Raw genomic sequence first — 20,527 nt, 5'->3', positions numbered from 1 at the left:
ACTGGTTCTCCAGTCATCTCAGGAACAGCGAATCATTCACCCGCTTTGGGACCAACCAACCCCCCCTTCCCCTTTCAACTTGTACAAGTCTCTGATGTAATGTCTGAGCTGCTCAACCTGGATAATCTCACATCTCCGGGCCTGGATGGGCTAGACCCATTCTTTTTGAAAATTGGAGCTCACATCATTGCGGTGAAAGGTTGAACAGATGGCAGACAGGCCCCCATGTCCAAAGGTATGTTGTTTACATATCAATCGATCATCCATTTTCTATAGTGCTTGTCCTCATTAGGATTGTGGCTCAGCTAGAGCCAGTCCCAGCTGACATTAAGCGAGAGGTGAGCTATATGTTGCACTGGTCGCCACTCAATCGCAGGGAAACTGTTAATATATTTTGAACTACAGTATATTATTAATATTGTCACTCAGCTGCTTATCAATAAATGTGCTATTGTTTATTTGTCTAATTCTCAACTGCTTACATCGTAAGCAGAATTTTTTGGCAAGTAAGTATTTTGACCATGTCATTACTTTTAGGCATATTTCCTAGCTTCCAGCTAGACAAACCTGAATGCTTAATGGATTTAAGCATAGCAGGTTCTGTCTATTTGTGTAACAAGTATGCGTGTAGCCTAAGGAGACCAACACCCTGTATAAAGATGTGTGTGATTATTAAGCAGCTTCTTTTATTTCGGCAAAATGGGCCAAAGAAAAATGTAACTAACTCTGAAAAGGAAAAAAATTATTAAAGGTCTCTCAGAGGGATACAGCACTCTTGAAATATCTAAGATATTGGGGTGTGACCAGAGAACTATCAAATGTTTTGTAGCGAAGAGTCAACAGGGTTGCAAGAAACGCGTTGAGAGAAAAAGACGTAAATTAACTGCCAACGATTTGAGAAGAATCAAGCGTGAAGCTAAAGGGAACCCATTATCTTTAGGTTGTGTCATATTTCAGAACTACAATCTAACTGGAATACCTCGAAGTGCAAGATGTTCAGTGTTCAGAAAAATGACCAAGGTAAGAAAAGCTAAAAATAAAAAAATGTAAAAAAGACCACCACTGAACATGACACATAAGCTGAAGTATCTAGACTGGGTCAAGAAATATCTGAAGACATATTTCTCAAAGGTTTTATGGACTGATGAAACAAGAGTGACTCTTTGACGGATCAGATGGATTGGCTGGATCACTAACGGGCACAGAGCTCCACTTTGACTCAGACCCCAGAAAAGTGGACGTGGGATACTGGTATGGGCTGGCTTTGTTAAAGCTGAGCTGGTTGGATCTTTTCGGGTTGAAAATGGGCTCAAAATGAACTCCCAAACGTACTGTCAGTTTTTAGAAGACACATTCTTCAGGCAGTGGTACAGGAAGAAGACAACGATTTTTATTCAGGACCATGCTCCATCACATGCTTCCAAGTACTCCTCTGCGTGGCTGGCCAGTAAAGGCTTTAAAGACGAAAAACTGATGACAGTCACTGATGGTGTAGTGGTGCACTCGCCTGACTTTGGTGCAGGCAGCGTGGGTTCAGTTCCCACTCAGTGATGGTGTGAATGTGAGTGTGAATGGTTCTCCGTGTCTATAAGTGCCCTGCGACTGACTGGTGACCAGTTCAGGGTGTAGTCTGCCTTTTGCCCGAAGTCAACTGATATAGGCGCCAGTGCCCTGCAACCCTAACCAGGATAAGCGGTGTTGTAAATGGGTGGATGGATGGAAACTGATGACATGTACCCTTTCCTCACCTGACTTGAACCCAACTGAGAACTTGTGGGCACTTCTAAGACGGTAAATATATGGATAGAAAGCTTATCACCGTTATTGAAAAGAAGGATGCCGATATTGGTCACTTGTTTATTTATCAGTTTCTATCAATTTCTATTGAAAGGGCTTGTTATTTGTTTATAATTCTCACTTCAACAAATGTAAATACAAAAGTGAGATGGGAAAACATGTTTTTTATTTAGTTGCATAATAATTCTGCACACCAGTCGTTGCCTAATAATTGTCCACATATTGATATTCTCCAAAGAAAGCCTAAACTTCCCTTATACTTCCTTAAACCTTAAATCTTGTTTGAGGTTTATTAACATTTTGGATTAACCTAAAGCGCTGTGGTTGGTGATTATAAAAATAACTCTCAAAAATGAGACCTGCCTAAAAATTCTGCACACGGTGTATACAGTGTATGAGCTACTGTGTTTATTGAGACAAATAGTCTACCACATATCATACTGCTGAAATGACTTTTCTTTCTACTGTTCAAATTCAATTCTCCACAATATTTATTATTCTTGTACAGTTGAATCATACAATAAGACTCCTTCAGCTTGACGGCATCCCTAATCGCAGAGTCCACCAATGGGTTTGCGGATTGCCACCACAACAGGCACCACCTTACAGCCACAGCTCCGCTTGGCTGCCTCAACAGTGAAAGCCCAGAACATGGTCCACTTGGACTCAAAGTTCCCTGCCTTCCCTGGGACGCGGTCAAAGTTCTGCCGGATATGGGATTTGAAACTCCTTCTGACAGGGGAAGCTCACACGTTCCCATCACATCCTCGCAATACATTTGGGTCGGCCAGGTCAGACCAGCACCCTCCCCCACCATCGTAGCCCGCACAAAACCAGGTGGTGATCAATTGTCGACTCCGCCCTTCCTCTCACCCAAGTGTCGAAGACATGCGACCTTAACGCCGATGACATGACCACAAAGTCGATCATCAAACTGCGGCCTAAGGGTGTCCTGGTGCAAAGTGCATGTAATAACACGCTTATGTTTGAATATAGTAGGTTTTTTGGGTGGGCAATCCGTGATGAGCACAGAAGTCCAATAACGGAAGACTGCTCGGGTGCTTCACAATTGTTCCTTACAGGGAGTGTCTGATGTTGCTGCTGCAACCGATGCTTTCTGAGGTCATCATGGAAATAGATCAACTGCACAGCCGGTGTCCCTGCACTCCCTTTTCCTCCAGTTGTTTTTGTATGCAAGGTGTTTTGTATTTAAACTGGTCAAGACACCAAATGCTTTTTTTTTTTGTAGTTGATCCTAACCTAAATAAAACACTGGGGGCTGTTCACAAAAACACAACCACCAAACTCATTTTTCATTTCCAAAAACAAAACTGTAACTGCAATACAAACACAACCCTGCAGTGACAACAGAAGCAACACAATTTAAAGTGTAATCTGTTAACATTACAATTTTAAAAATCTGTTTTTTAGCATTAAACTGGATAAACGAAAATATGTCTCGTTGTAAAGTAATGTCCCTTGATAAACTCAGCACACTACAGTTACTTTGTACCACGATCTTAGTATCTTAATCTACATTGCTCTTACTAAATTAACAATTCTGTCCTACTTCTTGCTACTTGTTTTTTGCCCCCTCCAGAGAGGAGCACTCACTTCTTGGCAGTTGACATCAGATTGTTTTCAACCATCCTTACTTTGGGTCAGTGTTCGTATCCAGTGCAACTTTAGCGCTGGAATTTTCCACACTTTTTCTTTCAACCATACCATAAACTTCAGTTTAGCAGACGAACTGCCTTCTGTGCAAGCAGCGTGCCACGGTAATGACATCAACTACGAAGCATGGTGGTATCAGTCATAGTGAAGTAATCACAACCACTTACTCAAGTAGAGGATGAACCTGGTAATTGGGGCACAGAATCTATTAGAGGTCACTATTTGAGGAACTACAGTAATCAAATGATATAAAAATGTGAATTATAAACACAAGAACAAAGCATATGTACATAAAAACACAAATGGGAAAAATAGATTAGCTAATCCTTCATGACAAAGCTTTTGCAAGTAAGGAATTATCTCACCAAGTCACATTGGTTTTAAAACACAAGGCTGAGAAAGCCTAAGCGCAGCACACCACTGAAATTGTAAATCGAGTAACACAAGTTTTCAATGTGATTTTTATCTACAATTGTCATCGGATCTGTTCCGCTGCAGTGCGGATTTAGTGAATATGTTTTTTGAAAGCACCAATTCACTCATACAACAACAAAAACACATCAATTGACAGGGAAAGTTTCAGTGCTCCAATCCTTTTGAAAGGGATGTTTTGTAGTCCAATAAATACAAAATTACAGTTCTGTATAACACACTGTGCATCCAGTTGAATCCTACCTGGTGGTTTAGTTCCAAGCAGCACAGTACCCACCCACTCCATCCACATTTTACTTGAAACTAACTACTTAAGAGTTACTAGCACTTAAGGGCAACTAAACGTCCTCCAGCTCCCTCCCTGACACATGAAAACAAAGTTCAACTTCCTGGTAAGCAGGATGGCGAGCAGGGCAAGTCCAAGGGTTATTAGGAGCACATGTTGATAGACACAGCAAAGGCGGAAGAGTGGGCTTATAATGGGATGTTGGATATTGGGCAGATACAGTACACCGTGCTGGCTCAGGAGGCAGTACAGATGAGACAAAGAAACTGGTTCAGCCACTTTTCACTCCGATCATGGAAGAGCTTTCATGAATGAATGAATGAATGTTCTTAACCTACTTTCACTGGTGAGAGACACATTGTGACACATTGTAAAAGGACACATGATGCTTTAGTCAGATAGTACTCGAGTAGAAAGAACAATATTTCTGCCTCTTTACTTTTTAAGTAAAGGAAATGTACAGTACTTGGGTGGAGTTAATCATTTATTGTATGGACCGAGATGAAAATACTTTATACATGCTGTGCTGCACTGACATATTTACATTAGAGCCAGTGTTCATTCATGTTACTATGGAAATAATGTTGCTTTTCTTTTCGTTTTCTTTTTTGTTTTATTCAAGTGAACAGTATCCTGTTGTTAAAAAGCTTTCTATTACATATAACAATGTTAAGATTATCCAAACAAATCTGCCCAAAATGTTTGAGAAGTATTTTTCACAAACTCTCAAAATCTAGATTATATTTTTAACAGCTTTACATTACGTTTATTTTATAAAGTTAATCAAGGATGAAGTCACAGGTTCTATCCCACCGTAGTTTCAGCATATTGTTTCCTCCCGCAACCACCAACGCTACTTCCAGAGGGGCTCCAAGGCACCGAGCTTGAATGGGGAAGCTGAACCGAGGAGAGCGCCTCGGAGATAGCCACACAAGCAGGGCAAGAGGGGTGGGTGGGCTCATGTGTTAGTTTTCTCTAGGTTCTTGACTTTGTGTGTATGTTGAACTCTGCAAGGTCTTTCTAGCCGAAGGGTTTGGGTACGGTAGTGGAGGGCAGATGTTCCATGGTGTGTTCTGCTTCTCCACATTCACAGATACCTGTAGTTGGTCCGGTCTTGTAGCCCCGATTATTTACAGTTGAGATGTCCTGAATCTATGGTGGCTGGGAAACTGTGATACACTTTGCGTTGCATGAAACAAATTTACATTTTAGAAAACAAACTTACTATTTTCATCATTACCATTTCATGAGGTGTTTGCAATACAAATAATGAATAATTGATATGCTGTACTTGCGGTTACACTCATTGCGGGCACACCCTGAAGCCACACACTGACCTTGGGCTTCAGAGATTTGCTGAAACTATGATGGAATATTCAGATACAGAAAATGAGAAAAATCCCATTTATTGTTTGCCAACAACCAGAGGTGGGTAATAACGCATTACATGTACTCCGTTACATTTACTCAAGTAGCATTTTGGGTAAATTGCACTTGTCAGAGTACTTTTAATACTATATACTTTTTACTTTTACTTGAGTATTTATGTTAAGAAGAAATAGTACTTATACTCCGTTACAATAATCAAAATGCTGCTTGCTACTTTTATTTATCAATTATTGTTTATTTATCAGCTATTTCGTCAAATACAAATACAAATATTATTTGTATTTATTAAATTGTAAAGGTTTTATAGTCTGCATATTGTTGTTGTTTTTCAGGTCCCTGAGTGTCTGTAACAGATTTATGCCAAAGTCAGCAAAATATATTATGTAACAAGTTAAATATGTGATAAAAAGTATACTCTTGATGGTAAAACTGGACAAATCAAACCATATGAATATATGTTCTATCAAATTATAAAATTAAAGGTCTGTTTTTCAAAAATGTTGGTGCCTAAATTGTCTAATTCTGAAAAGATCCACCTGACGTAGCATCTTCTCTTCAACGGACATTTCGCACATTTAAACTAAAGCTAATCATTCAATCATTAATGTTTTTTCTCTGACCTTGTCAAAACACATAGAAGGGTTTGTTTATTTGTTCTTTGGCTTTGTCACGAGGAATAATGTGACGTCATGGAGAAATTGCATCGTATTGGAAAGTATGCCACGCGTCTTTATGAAAGAACTGGAATAATATTTTATTTTAATTTTTATTTTTATTTACTGCTAAAATCAAGAAAGCTGTCTCGACTTGAAGATTTCGCTTCCTTTACACAGTTTTTAATTGTATTTAATTTTTACTCGCGAGCCCTGGCATTTTTCTTTTGTGTTTATTCGTTCTTTTTATTTTTTTGTGGATACAATAGGTACTTTTCATCTTGCATGTAAATTTTAATATCGTTGTATTTGATATACAGTATTGTTAAATAAAGTTTGGGGGCTCTATGGCACGCGTGGTTGCAATATCTAGAATAACCTGTCGATGGCGCTATAACAAATTAAACCATAATTTCTACGGTCTTGTGTTTGTTTACAGAGCGCCACGTCACGTCCGGTGGTTCTCCTGTCTTCACAGTGTTAGAGGTTAAGAGTACAGTGGCACCAGCGACCGCTTAGAAATACAATAACTTATTTTGTGAATGTACATTCCCGACAGTCGTTCCACGAAACTTTCGTTTGCCTAATACAAGTGAGTTTTCCCACACAGACTTAGTTGTACAGTAGTTTTTGGAAGCTATGTGCGGATAGCAGTAGCACACGGTCGTCAGTGCGTCCGATGTAAATCACGATGCCCCTCGGTCCTGCCAACCAGTCTCAGCTAATTCGAGCTGGACAGAAGGACGAGTACTATCAAACCTTCCTTAGGAACAACGCAAATGAAGCCTTTCAAACGCTTGCCGGTAAGTTCATGACGAATGATCACACAAGAAGAACATTGACGCCGGTCGTCTGTGTTAAGCTAACTTGCGGCAAGAATGACTGTTTAGCCTGGTTTATGTGAGAAGCGTTTTGGCTAAAGTTAATTGTCTTGATTGAAGCGATTCAGAAAAGTTCAAGCTTTCTTTTCTCTAGGATCCAAAAAGTGGCTCGACTGGAGGAAGGAAGTTGAGCTGGTTTCAGACGTCGCCTATTTTGGTTTAACAACACTCATAGGTAGGCTGACCAAACCGATATGATGCGTCTCTCTCACCACAGCTGTGTTAAGTGTGATGGGATAAATGCAGAGGTCAAAATCTATTGCAAGTACAGTGCTCAACATAAATGAGTAAAATAGACCCCTGCATCTTCACGGTTCGGCCCTGCAGAGTCACCGACTCGCAGATTTTTATTTATTTTATTCCAGAAAAAAAACATACTTTTTTGGGGAGCAGGGCAGATCAACCTGAAAACTCTTATTGGTGGTATAACCCGCTTATTCAGTAATTTGGAGTTATAAAGATGTTTTGTTTTATTTCCCCATTGTAGTTATAATATGCATAAATTATTCCCAGATTTTAGCTCTTTGCGGTCGAACCCGGTCCATATCCCCCACGAATAGTGGGGGGTCCACTGTACACCCCCTTTTGAAAAGTAAGCTTTTTTTCCTCCATATCTCAGTGAAAGCAAAAACACTTTTCTGAATTTTCATAATGATTAGACTCCTCTGTGATTGAATTCTTGTGAATTAGATTTTTTTTATATATCTAAAATGTAGCATTGCTAGACTATCCATCCATCCATCCATTTTCTGAGCCGCTTCTCCTCACTAGGGTCGCGGGCGTGCTGGAGCCTATCCCAGCTGTCATCGGGCAGGAGGCGGGGTACACCCTGAACTGGTTGCCAGCCAATCGCAGGGAACATAGGAACAAACAACCATTCGCACTCACAGTCATGCCTACGGGCAATTTAGAGTCTCCAATTCATGCATGTTTTTGGGATGTGGGAGGAAACCGGAGTACCCGGAGAAAACCCACGCAGGCACGGGGAGAACATGCAAACTCCACACAGGCGGGGCCGGGGATTGAACCCGGGTCCTCAGAACTGTGAGGCTGACGCTCTAACCAGTCGGCCACCGTGCCGCCCATTGCTAGACTAGTGTGTACTTATTTTGTAACATGGGAAAATATTGATTCTGAAAGGAAACTCAAGGTTTTCTAACAAATATGTTGCGGTGTACTCGTTTAAGGTGAGCCCTGTAAATTAAAAAAATCCATAAAAATCTCAATAATGACAAAAAAAAATGATGACATAAGAGCTTTCAGGCTGGGCTTTTTTATCATTTAATTAGGATTTGTAGTTCAGGGGGATTTTTGTTTTTTTTATAGATGTTTTTTATTATTATTGTTGTTGTTATTATTATTTTTGTGGCTTCCATAATTCAAAACACATCCCTACTAGGGCGGCACGTAATATTAATATTATTATGTAATATTAAAAGTGACGAGCAGAGGAACCTGTTTGGAGATGCTATTGAGGTTAGCACCCATATTATAGTAAATTACAGCATCAAAACACGCACAGCAGCCCGGAGTGTTGTATACTTATCTCCTTGTATGATAACTATATGAATGAAGACACGGGAAAGAATGTACACCTGCTCCATTTCCTATTTCGCTCTTCAGAATGAAACTAGGCAGGCACGTGGCAGCTGCGTGAGTGTGCGAAGTGCGTTCAGGGACAGTGTAAATGGGAGGGAATGTGTTATTTTGTAATACAGTACATAATTGTGAAAATTGATTACTAGGAAAATTATTTACGTCAGAAATATTTAGTTAAAACACTGTAACATCACACTGATAATATGGAATTCATTTTGTTTTGTAATTTAAGAATAGATAAATTATTTTGTTAACATAGTCAGCCAGACCGGCGAGCAATGCAAAGTTAAAAATGTCCTTTCACCATCGTTCCTTTCATACTGTTTTGCATGTTTTGTTTGCCAATTTAGGACATAGGTCAAGAGGAAAGAAACAAATATTTATTTCTAATTTTTCTGTGGACGTTCATTCTGGGGATAAAAGCTTGCTGGAAAAAAAAACAGCTTCAAAGTTGTTTGAAATAAGGAGAAATAAAACTTAACACAATGGGAAAAATTTTATTGTAAGACTATATCACCCAGCCCTAATTCAACCTTTACCTTCCTTGTCAGGTTACCAGACCCTGGGTGAGGAGTACGTCAACATCATCCAAGTTGACCCCAGTAAAAGACGCATCCCCTCCCCAACCAGACGAGGCGTCTTTGTTTTCTGCCACACATTCCTGCCCTACCTCTTGGACAAGGTTTTGGTCTGTTTGGAGAACGAGCTCGAAGGCCCACAAGAACCTGGCTGCAGTATCAGACGGCGGCAGGCAGCATTTGGGGCTTGGAGCCTTGAGCTGTGGCTGAGGAGATCCATGCGGAGGGCAGTAGGACTCTTGTCAGAGCCCCAGAGGAGAAAGTGTTTGCCAGCTGTGTTTGTCCTCCAGCAGACACTGACGCTCCTGCACAGATTCCATGTGGCCCTCTTTTATGTCAGCGGCATTTTCTATCAACTGTCCAAGAGGGCTTCAGCAATCAGCTACGTGAGTCATTTTAAGTGCTCATGTTGTAGAACAACATTCTCAATATTTTAACATAAATATTTCAATGAAAGGAGAGCTCCATTAGGTGTAGCTCAACCTTTACATAGTGACACACTGAGGTAGAGGCACACTGATGCAGTAGACGTAACACAAATAAGTAGCCACCTCTGCCACATGGAGAACTTCACTGTGCAATCACATGTGGTGCTTATCAGAAGTAAACTTTAACGAACGCTTACCTATGTGTCCAAAAAAACTTAAAACTTATGTTTTCAGAATCAGAATCATCTTTATTTGCCAAGTATGTCCAAAACACACAAGGAATTTGTCTCCGGTAGTTGGAGCCGCTCTAGTACAACAGACAGTCAATTTACAGAACACTTTGGGGACAGAGACATTGACAAAAAACAATTGTGCAAAAAGATGCAGAGTCCTCTTGCACTTAGAGCAGTTCGAATAACTAATATTGCAATAGACCGGTGCAATGACCATTGTGCAAGGGGCGCTGAGACTTCAGGGAGTATATGCGGTTTAAAGTGACGAGTAGTGCGATAATCTGGGACAATGTTGGTTGTGCAAATGTTACAGATACTCCTCAATCAGTGTGCAAATGGAGCAGATGCTACCCTGGCATGAGTGGCCAGTATATGCAAATAGTGCAGCATGGCGAGACAACGACAGTGAGTGCACGAGTAGTACAAAATTGGCCCCACAGAAATGTGACAACGAACTCTAGTCAAAAAAAAATTGCCAGCTTGTTGTAATGGAATTATAGGTTAGGTGTTTAAGAAGTTGATCGCAAGAGGGAAGAAGCTGTTGGAATGTCTACTAGTTCTAGTTTGCATTGATCGGTAGCGCCTACCTGAGGGAAGGAGCTGGAAGAGCTGGTGACCGGGGTGCGGAGGGTCCGAGAGGATTTTGCACGCCCTTGTCTTAGTTCTGGCAGCGTGCTAGTCCTCAATGGTGGGAAGGGGGGTACCGACAATCCTTTCAGCAGTTTTGATTGTCCGTTGCAGTCGGAGTTTGTCCTTTTTTGTAGCAGCACCAAACCAGACTGTGATGGAAGAACACAGGACTGATTCGATGACCACTGTGTAGAACTGTCTCAGCAGCTCCGGTGGCAGGCTGTGCTTTCTCAGAAGCCGCAGGAAGTACATCCTCTGCTGGGCCTTTTTGAGGACGGAGTTGATGTTAGTCGCCCACTTCAGGTCCTGAGAGATTGTAATTCCCAGGAACTTGAAGGTCTCGACGGTTGACACAAGGCGGCTGGACAACGTGAGGGGCAGCTGTGGCGAAGGATGCCTCCTGAAGTCCACGATCATCTCTACAGTCTTGAGCGTGTTCAGCTCCAGGTTGTGTCGGCCGCACCACAGCTCCAGCCGCTCCGCTTCCTGTCGATATGCAGACTCGTCACCGTCCTTGATGAGGCCGATGACAGTGGTGTCATCTGCAAACTTCAGGAGTTTGACAGTCGGGTTCGCTGAGGTGCAGTCGTTCGTGTAGAGAGAGAAAAGCAGCGGAGAGAGGACACAACCTTGGGGCGCCCCAGTGCTGATGCTGCGTGTGGATGAGGTGGCCTCCCCCAGCCTGACCTGCTGTGTCCTGCCCGTCAGAAAGCTGTAAATCCACTGGCAGATGGCTTCAAGGTAGTGTTTTAGACAGTGTAGACTGCCAACCGTAGCTTGAATGTGTCTCTGGCTCTTTGGCCAGCATAGCTGCCAAAAAAGGGGTAGAGAAACTCAACGTGGTGGCAGTTATAATGCAAATAAGATATGCAGATATGCACATACGGCCTCACAGACATTTTCAGAAATCAGCACATAACAAAAAAAAAAATATATATATATATCCATCCATCCATCCATTTTCTGAGCAGCTTCTCCTCACTAGGGTCGCGGGCGTGCTGGAGCCTATCCCAGCTATCATCGGGCAGGATGATACCCCTGAACTGGTTGCCAACCAATCACAGGGCACATACAAACAAACAACCATTCGCATTCACGATCACACCTACGGGCAATTTAGAGTGGTCAATTAACCTACCATGCATGTTTTATTGGGATGTGGGAGGAAACTGGAGGGCCGGAGAAAACCCACGCAAGCACGGGGAGAACATGCAAACTCCACACAGGTGGGGCCGGTGATTGAACCCCGGTCCTCAGAACTGTGAGGCAGACGCTCTAACCAGCCGTGCAGTGTGCCGCCCATACGTGTGTGTGTGTGTGTGTGTATATAAATAAATGTTGATAAATGGCTTTTGCTTTGGATAATAGAGTTTCAAGTTGCACTTACAGATTTACCGCCAAACTGTATTTACTGACATTGGTTTTCTGAAGTGTTCCTGAGCCCATGTGGGGATATCCTTTACACATTGATCTCGGTTTTTGATGCAGTGCCGCCTGAGGGATCGAAGGTCACGGGCATTCAACATTGGTTTTCGGCCTTGCTGCTTACATGCAGTGATTTCTCCAGATTCTCTGAACCTTTTGATGATATTATGGACCGTAGATGATGAAATCCCTAAATTCCTTGCAATTGTACGTTGAGGAACATTGTCCTTAAACTCTTCGACTATGTTTTCACGTAGTTCTTCACAAAGAGGTGAACCTCGCCCCATCTTTGCTTGTGAATGACTGAGCAATTCAGGGAAGCTCCTTTTATACCCAATCATGGCACCCACCTGTTCCCAATTAGCCTGTTCACCTGTGGGATGTTCCAAACAGGTGTTTGATGAGCATTCCTCAACTTTCTCTTTTTTGCCACCTGTCCCAGCTTTTTTGGAACGTGTGCAGCCATAAAATTCTAAGTTAATGATTATTTGCTAAACACAATAAAGTTTATCAGTTTGAACATTAAATATCTTTATAGTGTATTCAATCAAATACAGGTTGAACATGATTTTCGTTGTGAGTCGGTGGGGAGAATACTTCGAAGACCTCCTCAATTCCACTGACACGCCTTCCCATGAGGAAGTAGAGTGTGGGTTATCTGAGGCGGGCTCGCCTATGTCTTGATTTGAGGTCACCGAGGTAGTTAAAAAGCTCCTCGGTGGCAGGGCCCCGGGGGTAGATGAGATTTGCCCGGAGTTCCAAAAGGCTCTGTATGTTGTGGGGCTGTCCTGGTTGACACGCCTCTGCAACATCGCGTGGACATCGGGGACAGTGCCTCTGGATTGGCAGACTGGGGTGGTGGTCCCCCTTTTTATGAAGGGGGACCGGAGGGTGTGGTCCAACTACAGGGGGATCACACTCCTCAGCCTCCCTGGTAAGGTCTATTCAGGGGTGCTGGAGAGGAGGGTCCGTCGGGAAGTCAAATCTCAGATTCAGGAGGAGCAGTGTGGTTTTCGTCCTGGCCGTGGAACAGTGGACCAGCTCTACACCCTCGGCAGGGTCCTCGAGGGTGCATGGGAGTTCGCCCAACCAGTCTACATGTGTTTTGTGGACTTGGAGAAGGCGTTCGACCCTGTCCCTCGGGGAGTCCTGTGGAGGTTGCTTCGGGAGTATGGGGTACCGAACCCCCTGATACGGGCTGTTCGGTCCCTGTACGACCGGAGTCAGAGTTTGGACCGCATATCCGGCAGTAAGTCGGTCTCATTCCCGGTGAGGGTTGGACTCCGCTAAGCCTGCCCTTTGTCACCGATTCTGTTCATACCTTTTATGGACAGAATTTCTAGGCGCAGCCGAGGCGTAGAGGGGGTCCGGTTTGGTGGCCTCAGTATTGCATCTCTCCTTTTTGCAGATGATGTGGTTCTGTTGGCTTCATCAAGCCGTGACCTCCAACTCTCATTGGAGCAGTTCGCAGCAGAGTGTGAAGCGCCTGGGATGAGAATTAGCACCTCCAAATCTGAGACCATGGTCCTCAGTCGCAAAAGGGTGGCATGCCCTCTCCAGGTCGGGGATGAGATCCTGCCCCAAGTGGAGGAGTTCAAGTATCTTGGGGTCTTGTTCACAAGTGAGGGAAGAATGGAACGACAGGCGGATTGGTGCAGCGTCTGCAGTGATGCGGACTTGGTATCGATCCATTGTGGTAAAGAAGGAGCTAAGCCGAAAGGCGAAGCTCTCAATTTACCGGTCGATCTACGTTCCTACCCTCACCTATGGTCACGAGCTGTGGGTCGTGACCGAAAGAACAAGATCCCGGATACAAGCGGCCGAAATGCGTTTCCTCCGCAGGGTGTCCGGGCTCTCCCTTAGAGATAGGTTGAGAAGCTCGGTCATCCGGGAGGATCTCAGAGTAGAGTCGCTGCTCCTCCACATCGAGAAAAGCCAGATGAGGTGGCTGGGGCATCTGATCCGGATGCCTCCCGGACACCTTCCTGGTGAGGTGTTCCGGGCACGTCCCACCGGGAGGAGACCCCGTGGAAGACCCAGGACACGCTGGAGAGACTGGATGGATGGATGGATGATTTTCAAATCATTGTATTCGGTTTTTATTTGTTTAACACAACGTCCCAACTTCATTGAAATTGGGGTTGTATATATATTTTTTGGTGTGTGAATGCTTGTGTGTGTGCAGCTGCATTTTACAGGGGCGCGTAGTGATGACGGGACCATCAGGAGCTGCTACAGGCTGCTGGGCGCCGTCTCCTTCATCCAGCTGCTCATCACAGTGTGTCTGCAGCTCAACAACTTTAGACAGAGACAGAGATCCAGGCAGGAGTGGAAGCTCTACAGGAACCTCGCTGGAAGGTAAACCAGTACATGTGGTGATGAACCCTCACTTTTCGAGGGTCAGCATTCACAAATTGATAATTTTCTTGGGGGGGGGGGGGCTATCCTTTCATTGCTGAAAAAAACACCTATTTGCTGTTTTTGTGCTCTCGCCAAAGCCATGTCTGATATAAAAGTAAACTTTGGCGCCATCCCATGACATCTGGTGCCAAGGAACTGCATATATGAAGTGAGGGAAGGAGCATTTATTTCGTCAGGCCACAGATTCTGATTCAGATTCTGAAGAAGTGACGCCATCTTGTGTCATCTATACATAATTCCAAACCTTTTTGGGTGAGCCTAAATTACTGATGGATTTTTTTCTTTACGATAGGGCTCGATCCCTCTATTGAGGAAAACCAAATGCCACACGAATGAAAACCACTACCTTTTTGAGTCAAGGCGATTACAATTTCAGAGATGAGTACAATACAAAACCATATGCTGAACATGTGTGTACTGTTGGTGACAAAGTAAATAAAGCTTGTCAGAACAGCATAATTGGACATAACACAATAGTTCATAAAGAATGACACCTTTTCAACCTGTTAATGTACCGGTTGAAGGCAATGGATGGAGGAATGATGTTTAACCCTTCCTTTGCAATGATGACATTTTTAGCACACTTTGATTATTATGACGTTCTGATCAAAGACAACATATTTAAAGACAAAGGCTACAGGGATGGAATTTAGCCACAAATGTTAAACTTTAAAATGGCACCATCGCCGAATTTCCAAGTCATTAGAAATAGGAGATACATCAATTACACCAGTATACAGCATTCTGTCCTGTTTTTGCCCCATTGACTCCCATTATAAATAATATTTTTTTCAATACCCTGTAAAGCTGATGTCTTACAATGCTTTTGCCATTATTTCTCAACGTTTCTGATTGTTTTCGTGCAGAAAATAAAAAAAAATAATAATTTTGCTTGTAATGGACCGCAACATAATTTTCTTTTCCGGCCCCTGCAAAATGACATTTTAAATTGTTTTTATTTAGAAACTAAACATCCAAATGCGCGTGTATGAACATGCACGCGCGTGCACTTGCACACGTGTGTTTGGCACCATTATGTTGTTTTTTGTGTTACAGCTGCAAAGTTTTATTTCACCACGATACTTACAAAGTCTTAGTATGCAGGTGGGTATATTTTGTGTGCAGGTATGAGTATATTTTGTATTACTTTGTTGTTTATTTTCAAACCTGTTTGTATTGTTCCTCTTTCATTGTTCGAGAGGTCCTGTTTGAATTTGACCTCTTTGATTGGCCGAGAGCGGAGTCCTTATGACCTCACTCGTTTGTGCGTGTGCAATGGCACGATCAGGTGACAAAAACGTGGTTTTATATGAGACAACTACAAACAAAAGTTTTATTTCAACGCTTTACTTCTGTCTGAGTGTGCAAATATAAGTATATTTTGTGTGTAGCTTTGGAACGTTTGGATTGCTCCGATCTCATTGGTCAAGAGGAGAGTGTACCGGTTTGAATATGTCCCTCTCTCATTGGTCGAGACCTGGGCTTTTCAAATCTCAACACCTTTGTATATGCAACATGTGTTTTTCTCCTTCTGCTGGAGCGCAGAGGGAGAAAAACCAGGGAATGAGGGTGGTCCTGGAGGGCCACACTGTCACGGTGGACAATTTTTTTACGTCCTTCAGTTTGGCTGCAGGCTTACATAATTATTCTTATTGCATCAAAATCTGTGTTATGATTTATTGACTTATTCAAGGCTCTAATTACCTCATATATATTCCAATTTGAAATTAATTTTATTTGAAATATTTAGAGTTATGGTCATAAAACAATACAGCTTTTATTGTCCATAGAGGGCATACACACACACACACACATATATATATATATATATATATATATATATATATATATATATATACATATATATATATATATATATAGATATAGATAGGTCATAAGCTGCTGAACATTTTGAGAGGTTGAAAGTAAAAAAAAAATCATATATGGTTTAGTTATGACATTTATGTGCCTGTGTGTTTTTTGCCACAATTTTCTTATGAAAAAACAGCCATTTATCCAAAACGATAATGCGTAAAAAAAAATATGCTTTTATGACTTACTGACTTCTTCAAGGCTCTAATGACCTCATATCAAATACTCCACTTTGAAAATTATTTTAAAAAAATATGGCATATTTAAAGTTATGGTCAGAACACAATACTCTTTTTATTTCCCATAGAGGGCATACAAATACATATATATATATATATATACCTATTTATTGATAGGTCAGAAGCTGCTGAACATTTGAGAGGTTGAAAGTAAAAAAAAAATCTTCATATATGACTTAGTTATGACACTTAAATGCCTGTGTGTTTTTTGCCATGAACGCGTCCTACGGAGTTTTTTTTAAAAAAACAGCCATTGCTCCAAAACGATAATGCATAAAAAAAAAAAAAATGTATGACCTACTGACTCATTCAAGGCTCTAATTACTCCACTTTGAAATTAATTGTTTGAAAATATGGCATATTGAAAATATGTCATATTTAGCGTTATGGTCATAACATAACACTGCTTTTATTGTCCAAAGAGGGCATACTATATATATATATATATATATATATATATATATATATATATATATATATATATATATATATATATATATATATATATATATGGAAGCTGAAGCTGCTGAACATTTTGAGAGGTCGGAAGTAAAAATATTCATATATATGACTTACTTATGACACTTCTAAGACCTTGTGTCTTTTTTGTCACGAATACTTCATTTGGCTACTAAATTCCAACGCAACCTGAGTTAAATGAGCAATGTCTGTTCCTTCTGACTGTACATGGTTAAGATGTTCACTGCTTTTGATACCTTGATAAAACAAGCTACATAATTTTTCTTTTTTTCAGTCCACAGCAAACCCAGAAGTCAAGGTCCCGGGCCGCTCGCTGCATCCTTTGCCTGGAGGAGCGCAGACATCCGACTTCTACCCCCTGTGGACACCTCTTCTGCTGGGAGTGTATCACAGAGTGGTGCAACACCAAGGTAAGGCTCATGTCAGAACCATCATAATAATCTCTTAAAGAGGACAAATTATGGAAAATTGACTTTTGAAGTTCTTTTATGTAAATTCTGGCTGTCGATGCATATTCGCCTATTTCTTTTCTGTGGAATCTATCCTTAGCCTCTCAATGAAAATCTCACAACCTCGTGGCATTGTGTTCTTTCTAAGTGCCACAAGATGGCGTCAAATCTCAGCAAGTATTAATTAGTGTGAAGTACAGTACAGTTGTTTCCGTGACCTCCGTTCGTAACCCGAAACGTTCTTAACCTGAGGTAATGTTTCCCATTTTAAATGAATGGAAAGGCAATTAATCCGTTCCACCCCCAAAATTAAATTATTCTTACCTTTTCTATCAGTGTGTGGTTAAAAATAAATATATTGCAATATAGAAATAAGTGAAAACACACTATTTTAAAGAAATAAAACACAAAATAAATTGTTCGGAAACTGAGTCATTCGTAAGCCAAGGCTCCCCTGTATGTTAAAGTGATGTGTTTTGACAGAGAGACTAACATCTTTTGGGTTGTTAATCGATGTTGGAAAGAGTTTTCGCTGCATGTACATGTACACAAATAATTTATAAACAATTAATTTTTGAAACAATTAAGTGTTTTGGGATTATAGTTTATTATATTAACAGTTTAAACTTTAAATACAGTGTAGGCCATTCTAACAACTATTCGTAGCAGGGCTCGTATATTTATTGATATTGTGAGCTGATCATTTCCAAAAATGTGTCTGTGAGCAAGCCCTTCTAAATTTGGCAAAGTGTGACGTAACAGTGGCTCTTATAATACATAATACTACAGACTAGACGTAAACACATATCAAAATCGAAGGAAAGCAGAACAACTGTGTTAGATTATTGATATTTACGTTTTAGCGGTCGCTAACCGAGTTATAAGATTTAGCTTCTGATAACTGGCACATTCTTGAATGTTCATCAAAGTTGTGAAAATGTGGGTGGGGATTATTTGGTTTTGCTGATGTATCTGCTCCGTGCATACTGTACATGGATGCGCACACTGATTAACAACTGTAATTCTGTAATTTGGCGATTTAATGATGAAGTGCCTGCAGTGTCTTCATGGGCACTCACCTTTCTCATTCTGAGCGTGTTGTACCCGCTCATCTCGTCACCACCATTTAACGCCACCGCCTGTTGTCATGGTAACGAAAGCCGTAATGTGCATTTTCCCAGCAGTAGCGGGAACAAGGTGGGCAGTAGCTCATTTTCAGGGTAGGTTTAGTGAGGCTTAATTAATAGGTTATGAAAAAATTATAAATCTTGATCCTTCGGATGGCTTAATAAAAGCATGTCATGGACGCATGGGAACTGTTTTTAACTGTGGGAAAAAGAGAAAAAACATACATAGGACCCTGCATTGGGTCCGTATTCGCAGGGGTTAGGGACCGGTAATGGGATATATAATGGCGATTACTCCCATTATAATTGCATTGATTGATTGATTTTTTTTTTTTTTTTAATTTAGCCCAAACTTGAAACTCTTGAATAAGCAGGGATAAACCACCAACAAGCATTTTCAAAGGTGGTTCTCCCCCCCCCCCCCCCCCCCCAAAAAGAGACAACCCCAAACAATTGAAAAAAAATGGGGGGAAAAATTGAAAAATTATGGGGATAAAAAGGAAAAATAATCTGTGAATAGGTGAATCTGCAGGTGCCGAACTGCGAGTATGCGGGGGTCCATTGTTTGTCTCCTTTGAGTCATACTTGACTCGCTTATTAAACAATATAACATATATTGATGGTCATGTTAAGAGTTTGTCAGATGTGCATGTGTCACTAAATGCTGGCCTTTATCAAAATTAAGACCTTAATTATTCATGAAAATTACACTTCATCCTTAAATCAGCCATTTGAAGGAATTGCACATTGTTGTCTGTGTCTAACCAGCTGACAAAAAAATAATAACTGAAGCCAGTGTTTAATTTCATTGAGTATACATAGATAAGGTACATTTATGCAGTTTGTGTTGATAAATGCTACTCCCTGCAGACTGAAATCCATATATGTTCATTCTGAGATTAGTCAATATTGCAGGTGTGATACTAAAAGTACTCAACACAGTTTAGTTCACACTGATGTTTCATGTTTCTTTACTATTGTAATTGTTCCCTTTTGTTATCAATATTTGCATGACTTCATACAGGCAGAGTGCCCCCTGTGCCGTGAGACGTTCCAGCCTCACAGACTAGTGTACCTGAGGAACTACAGCTAGAAGACGCATACACTGCTGGTGGACTCATTTAATTTTTAAAACTAATTTATTTCAACTTAAGTGGTCTCAAGGCTATCCACAAAAACAAAATGTAAAATAATATTTTCCATAATGCAGCTTTCTCTGTTCCAAATGATGTATGACAGATAGACAGGTGTCTAGCTTTGTAATGATAATTGTGCCTTTTTTTTATGAAAAGATGTTAAGTTCCATTTTGATTGCATCAGTCAATAATACTGAAACAGTTGTTTAATGACAACTTAAAGTACAACATAATAAATTTGGTAATCCTCCATGATTTGTCATTATTGAATGAACATAGGAGTACAAGCCAATGAGACAAAAACGGATAACATTTCTGCTCTTTTATTGCTCACTTGGATCATAAGTGATAAGGGGGATGGGTAGGAGCAACAGGACTTGAAAAGATTGTCACATTTCAACCTCAGACAAAATATTAGTTATATCATTTATGATATCCACCGCAGATGTCAGTTGTAGTACCAGCACTAACTCGTGACAGGCTCCATGGTGCCACAGCGCATCCAGACTCCCAGAAAAAACAGAGAAAGAAAGACTCGTAGTGGAAGATGAAATACAAACACGCAACACCATCAGTTGCTACTCTTTTGTGTTCGGCAACAGCGTGAGCTTCAGGTCACTTCCTAATTGGTTATTGTTCCATTTTGTGTGTGTGCGTGTGTGTCCGTTCCGTTCACATAACTCAAAACAACTGCACTCTCACCAAATCGTAGAAAGCCTTTGAGATACTAATAGTCTTTGTGACAATGTATCTTTGAAAAGAAGGAACACTTTGTTGCAAAAATGATATGAGTGGTAC

General features: G+C 41.2%; 1 protein-coding gene across 2 annotated transcripts; it reads left to right on the top strand.

The window, feature by feature from the left end:
- Positions 1-6,668: 6,668 nt before the first annotated feature.
- pex10 (peroxisomal biogenesis factor 10) lies at positions 6,669-19,979 on the top strand. 2 transcript variants are annotated; one of them, XM_061792620.1, is made up of 6 exons: positions 6,669-7,034; positions 7,207-7,287; positions 9,263-9,675; positions 14,191-14,363; positions 17,292-17,427; positions 19,618-19,979. In XM_061792620.1, the coding sequence occupies exons 1-6, from the start codon at positions 6,923-6,925 to the stop codon at positions 19,684-19,686; spliced, it is 984 nt and encodes a 327-aa protein (XP_061648604.1). In that variant the 5' UTR covers positions 6,669-6,922; the 3' UTR covers positions 19,687-19,979. The 2 variants fall into 2 exon arrangements, with proteins under 2 accessions (XP_061648604.1, XP_061648613.1); XM_061792629.1 differs by lacking the exon at positions 7,207-7,287.
- The last annotated feature ends 548 nt before the right edge of the window (positions 19,980-20,527 follow it).

Source organism: Phyllopteryx taeniolatus, chromosome 1 (genome assembly GCF_024500385.1).
Source record: "Phyllopteryx taeniolatus isolate TA_2022b chromosome 1, UOR_Ptae_1.2, whole genome shotgun sequence".
NCBI lineage: Eukaryota > Metazoa > Chordata > Actinopteri > Syngnathiformes > Syngnathidae > Phyllopteryx > Phyllopteryx taeniolatus.
The sequence above is the reverse complement of the archived record's forward strand: the minus strand, read 5'-3'. Positions and strand labels throughout refer to the sequence as shown.

Bases quoted from the DNA above. Each gene is read 5' to 3' on its own strand.
- pex10 (XM_061792620.1), top strand. From the start codon at position 6,923: ATGCCCCTCGGTCCTGCCAACCAGTCTCAGCTAATTCGAGCTGGACAG. The intron at 7,035-7,206 runs GTAAGTTCATGA...TCTTTTCTCTAG, and splicing joins AGCCTTTCAAACGCTTGCCG to GATCCAAAAAGTGGCTCGAC. The intron at 17,428-19,617 runs GTAAGGCTCATG...GACTTCATACAG, and splicing joins CAGAGTGGTGCAACACCAAG to GCAGAGTGCCCCCTGTGCCG.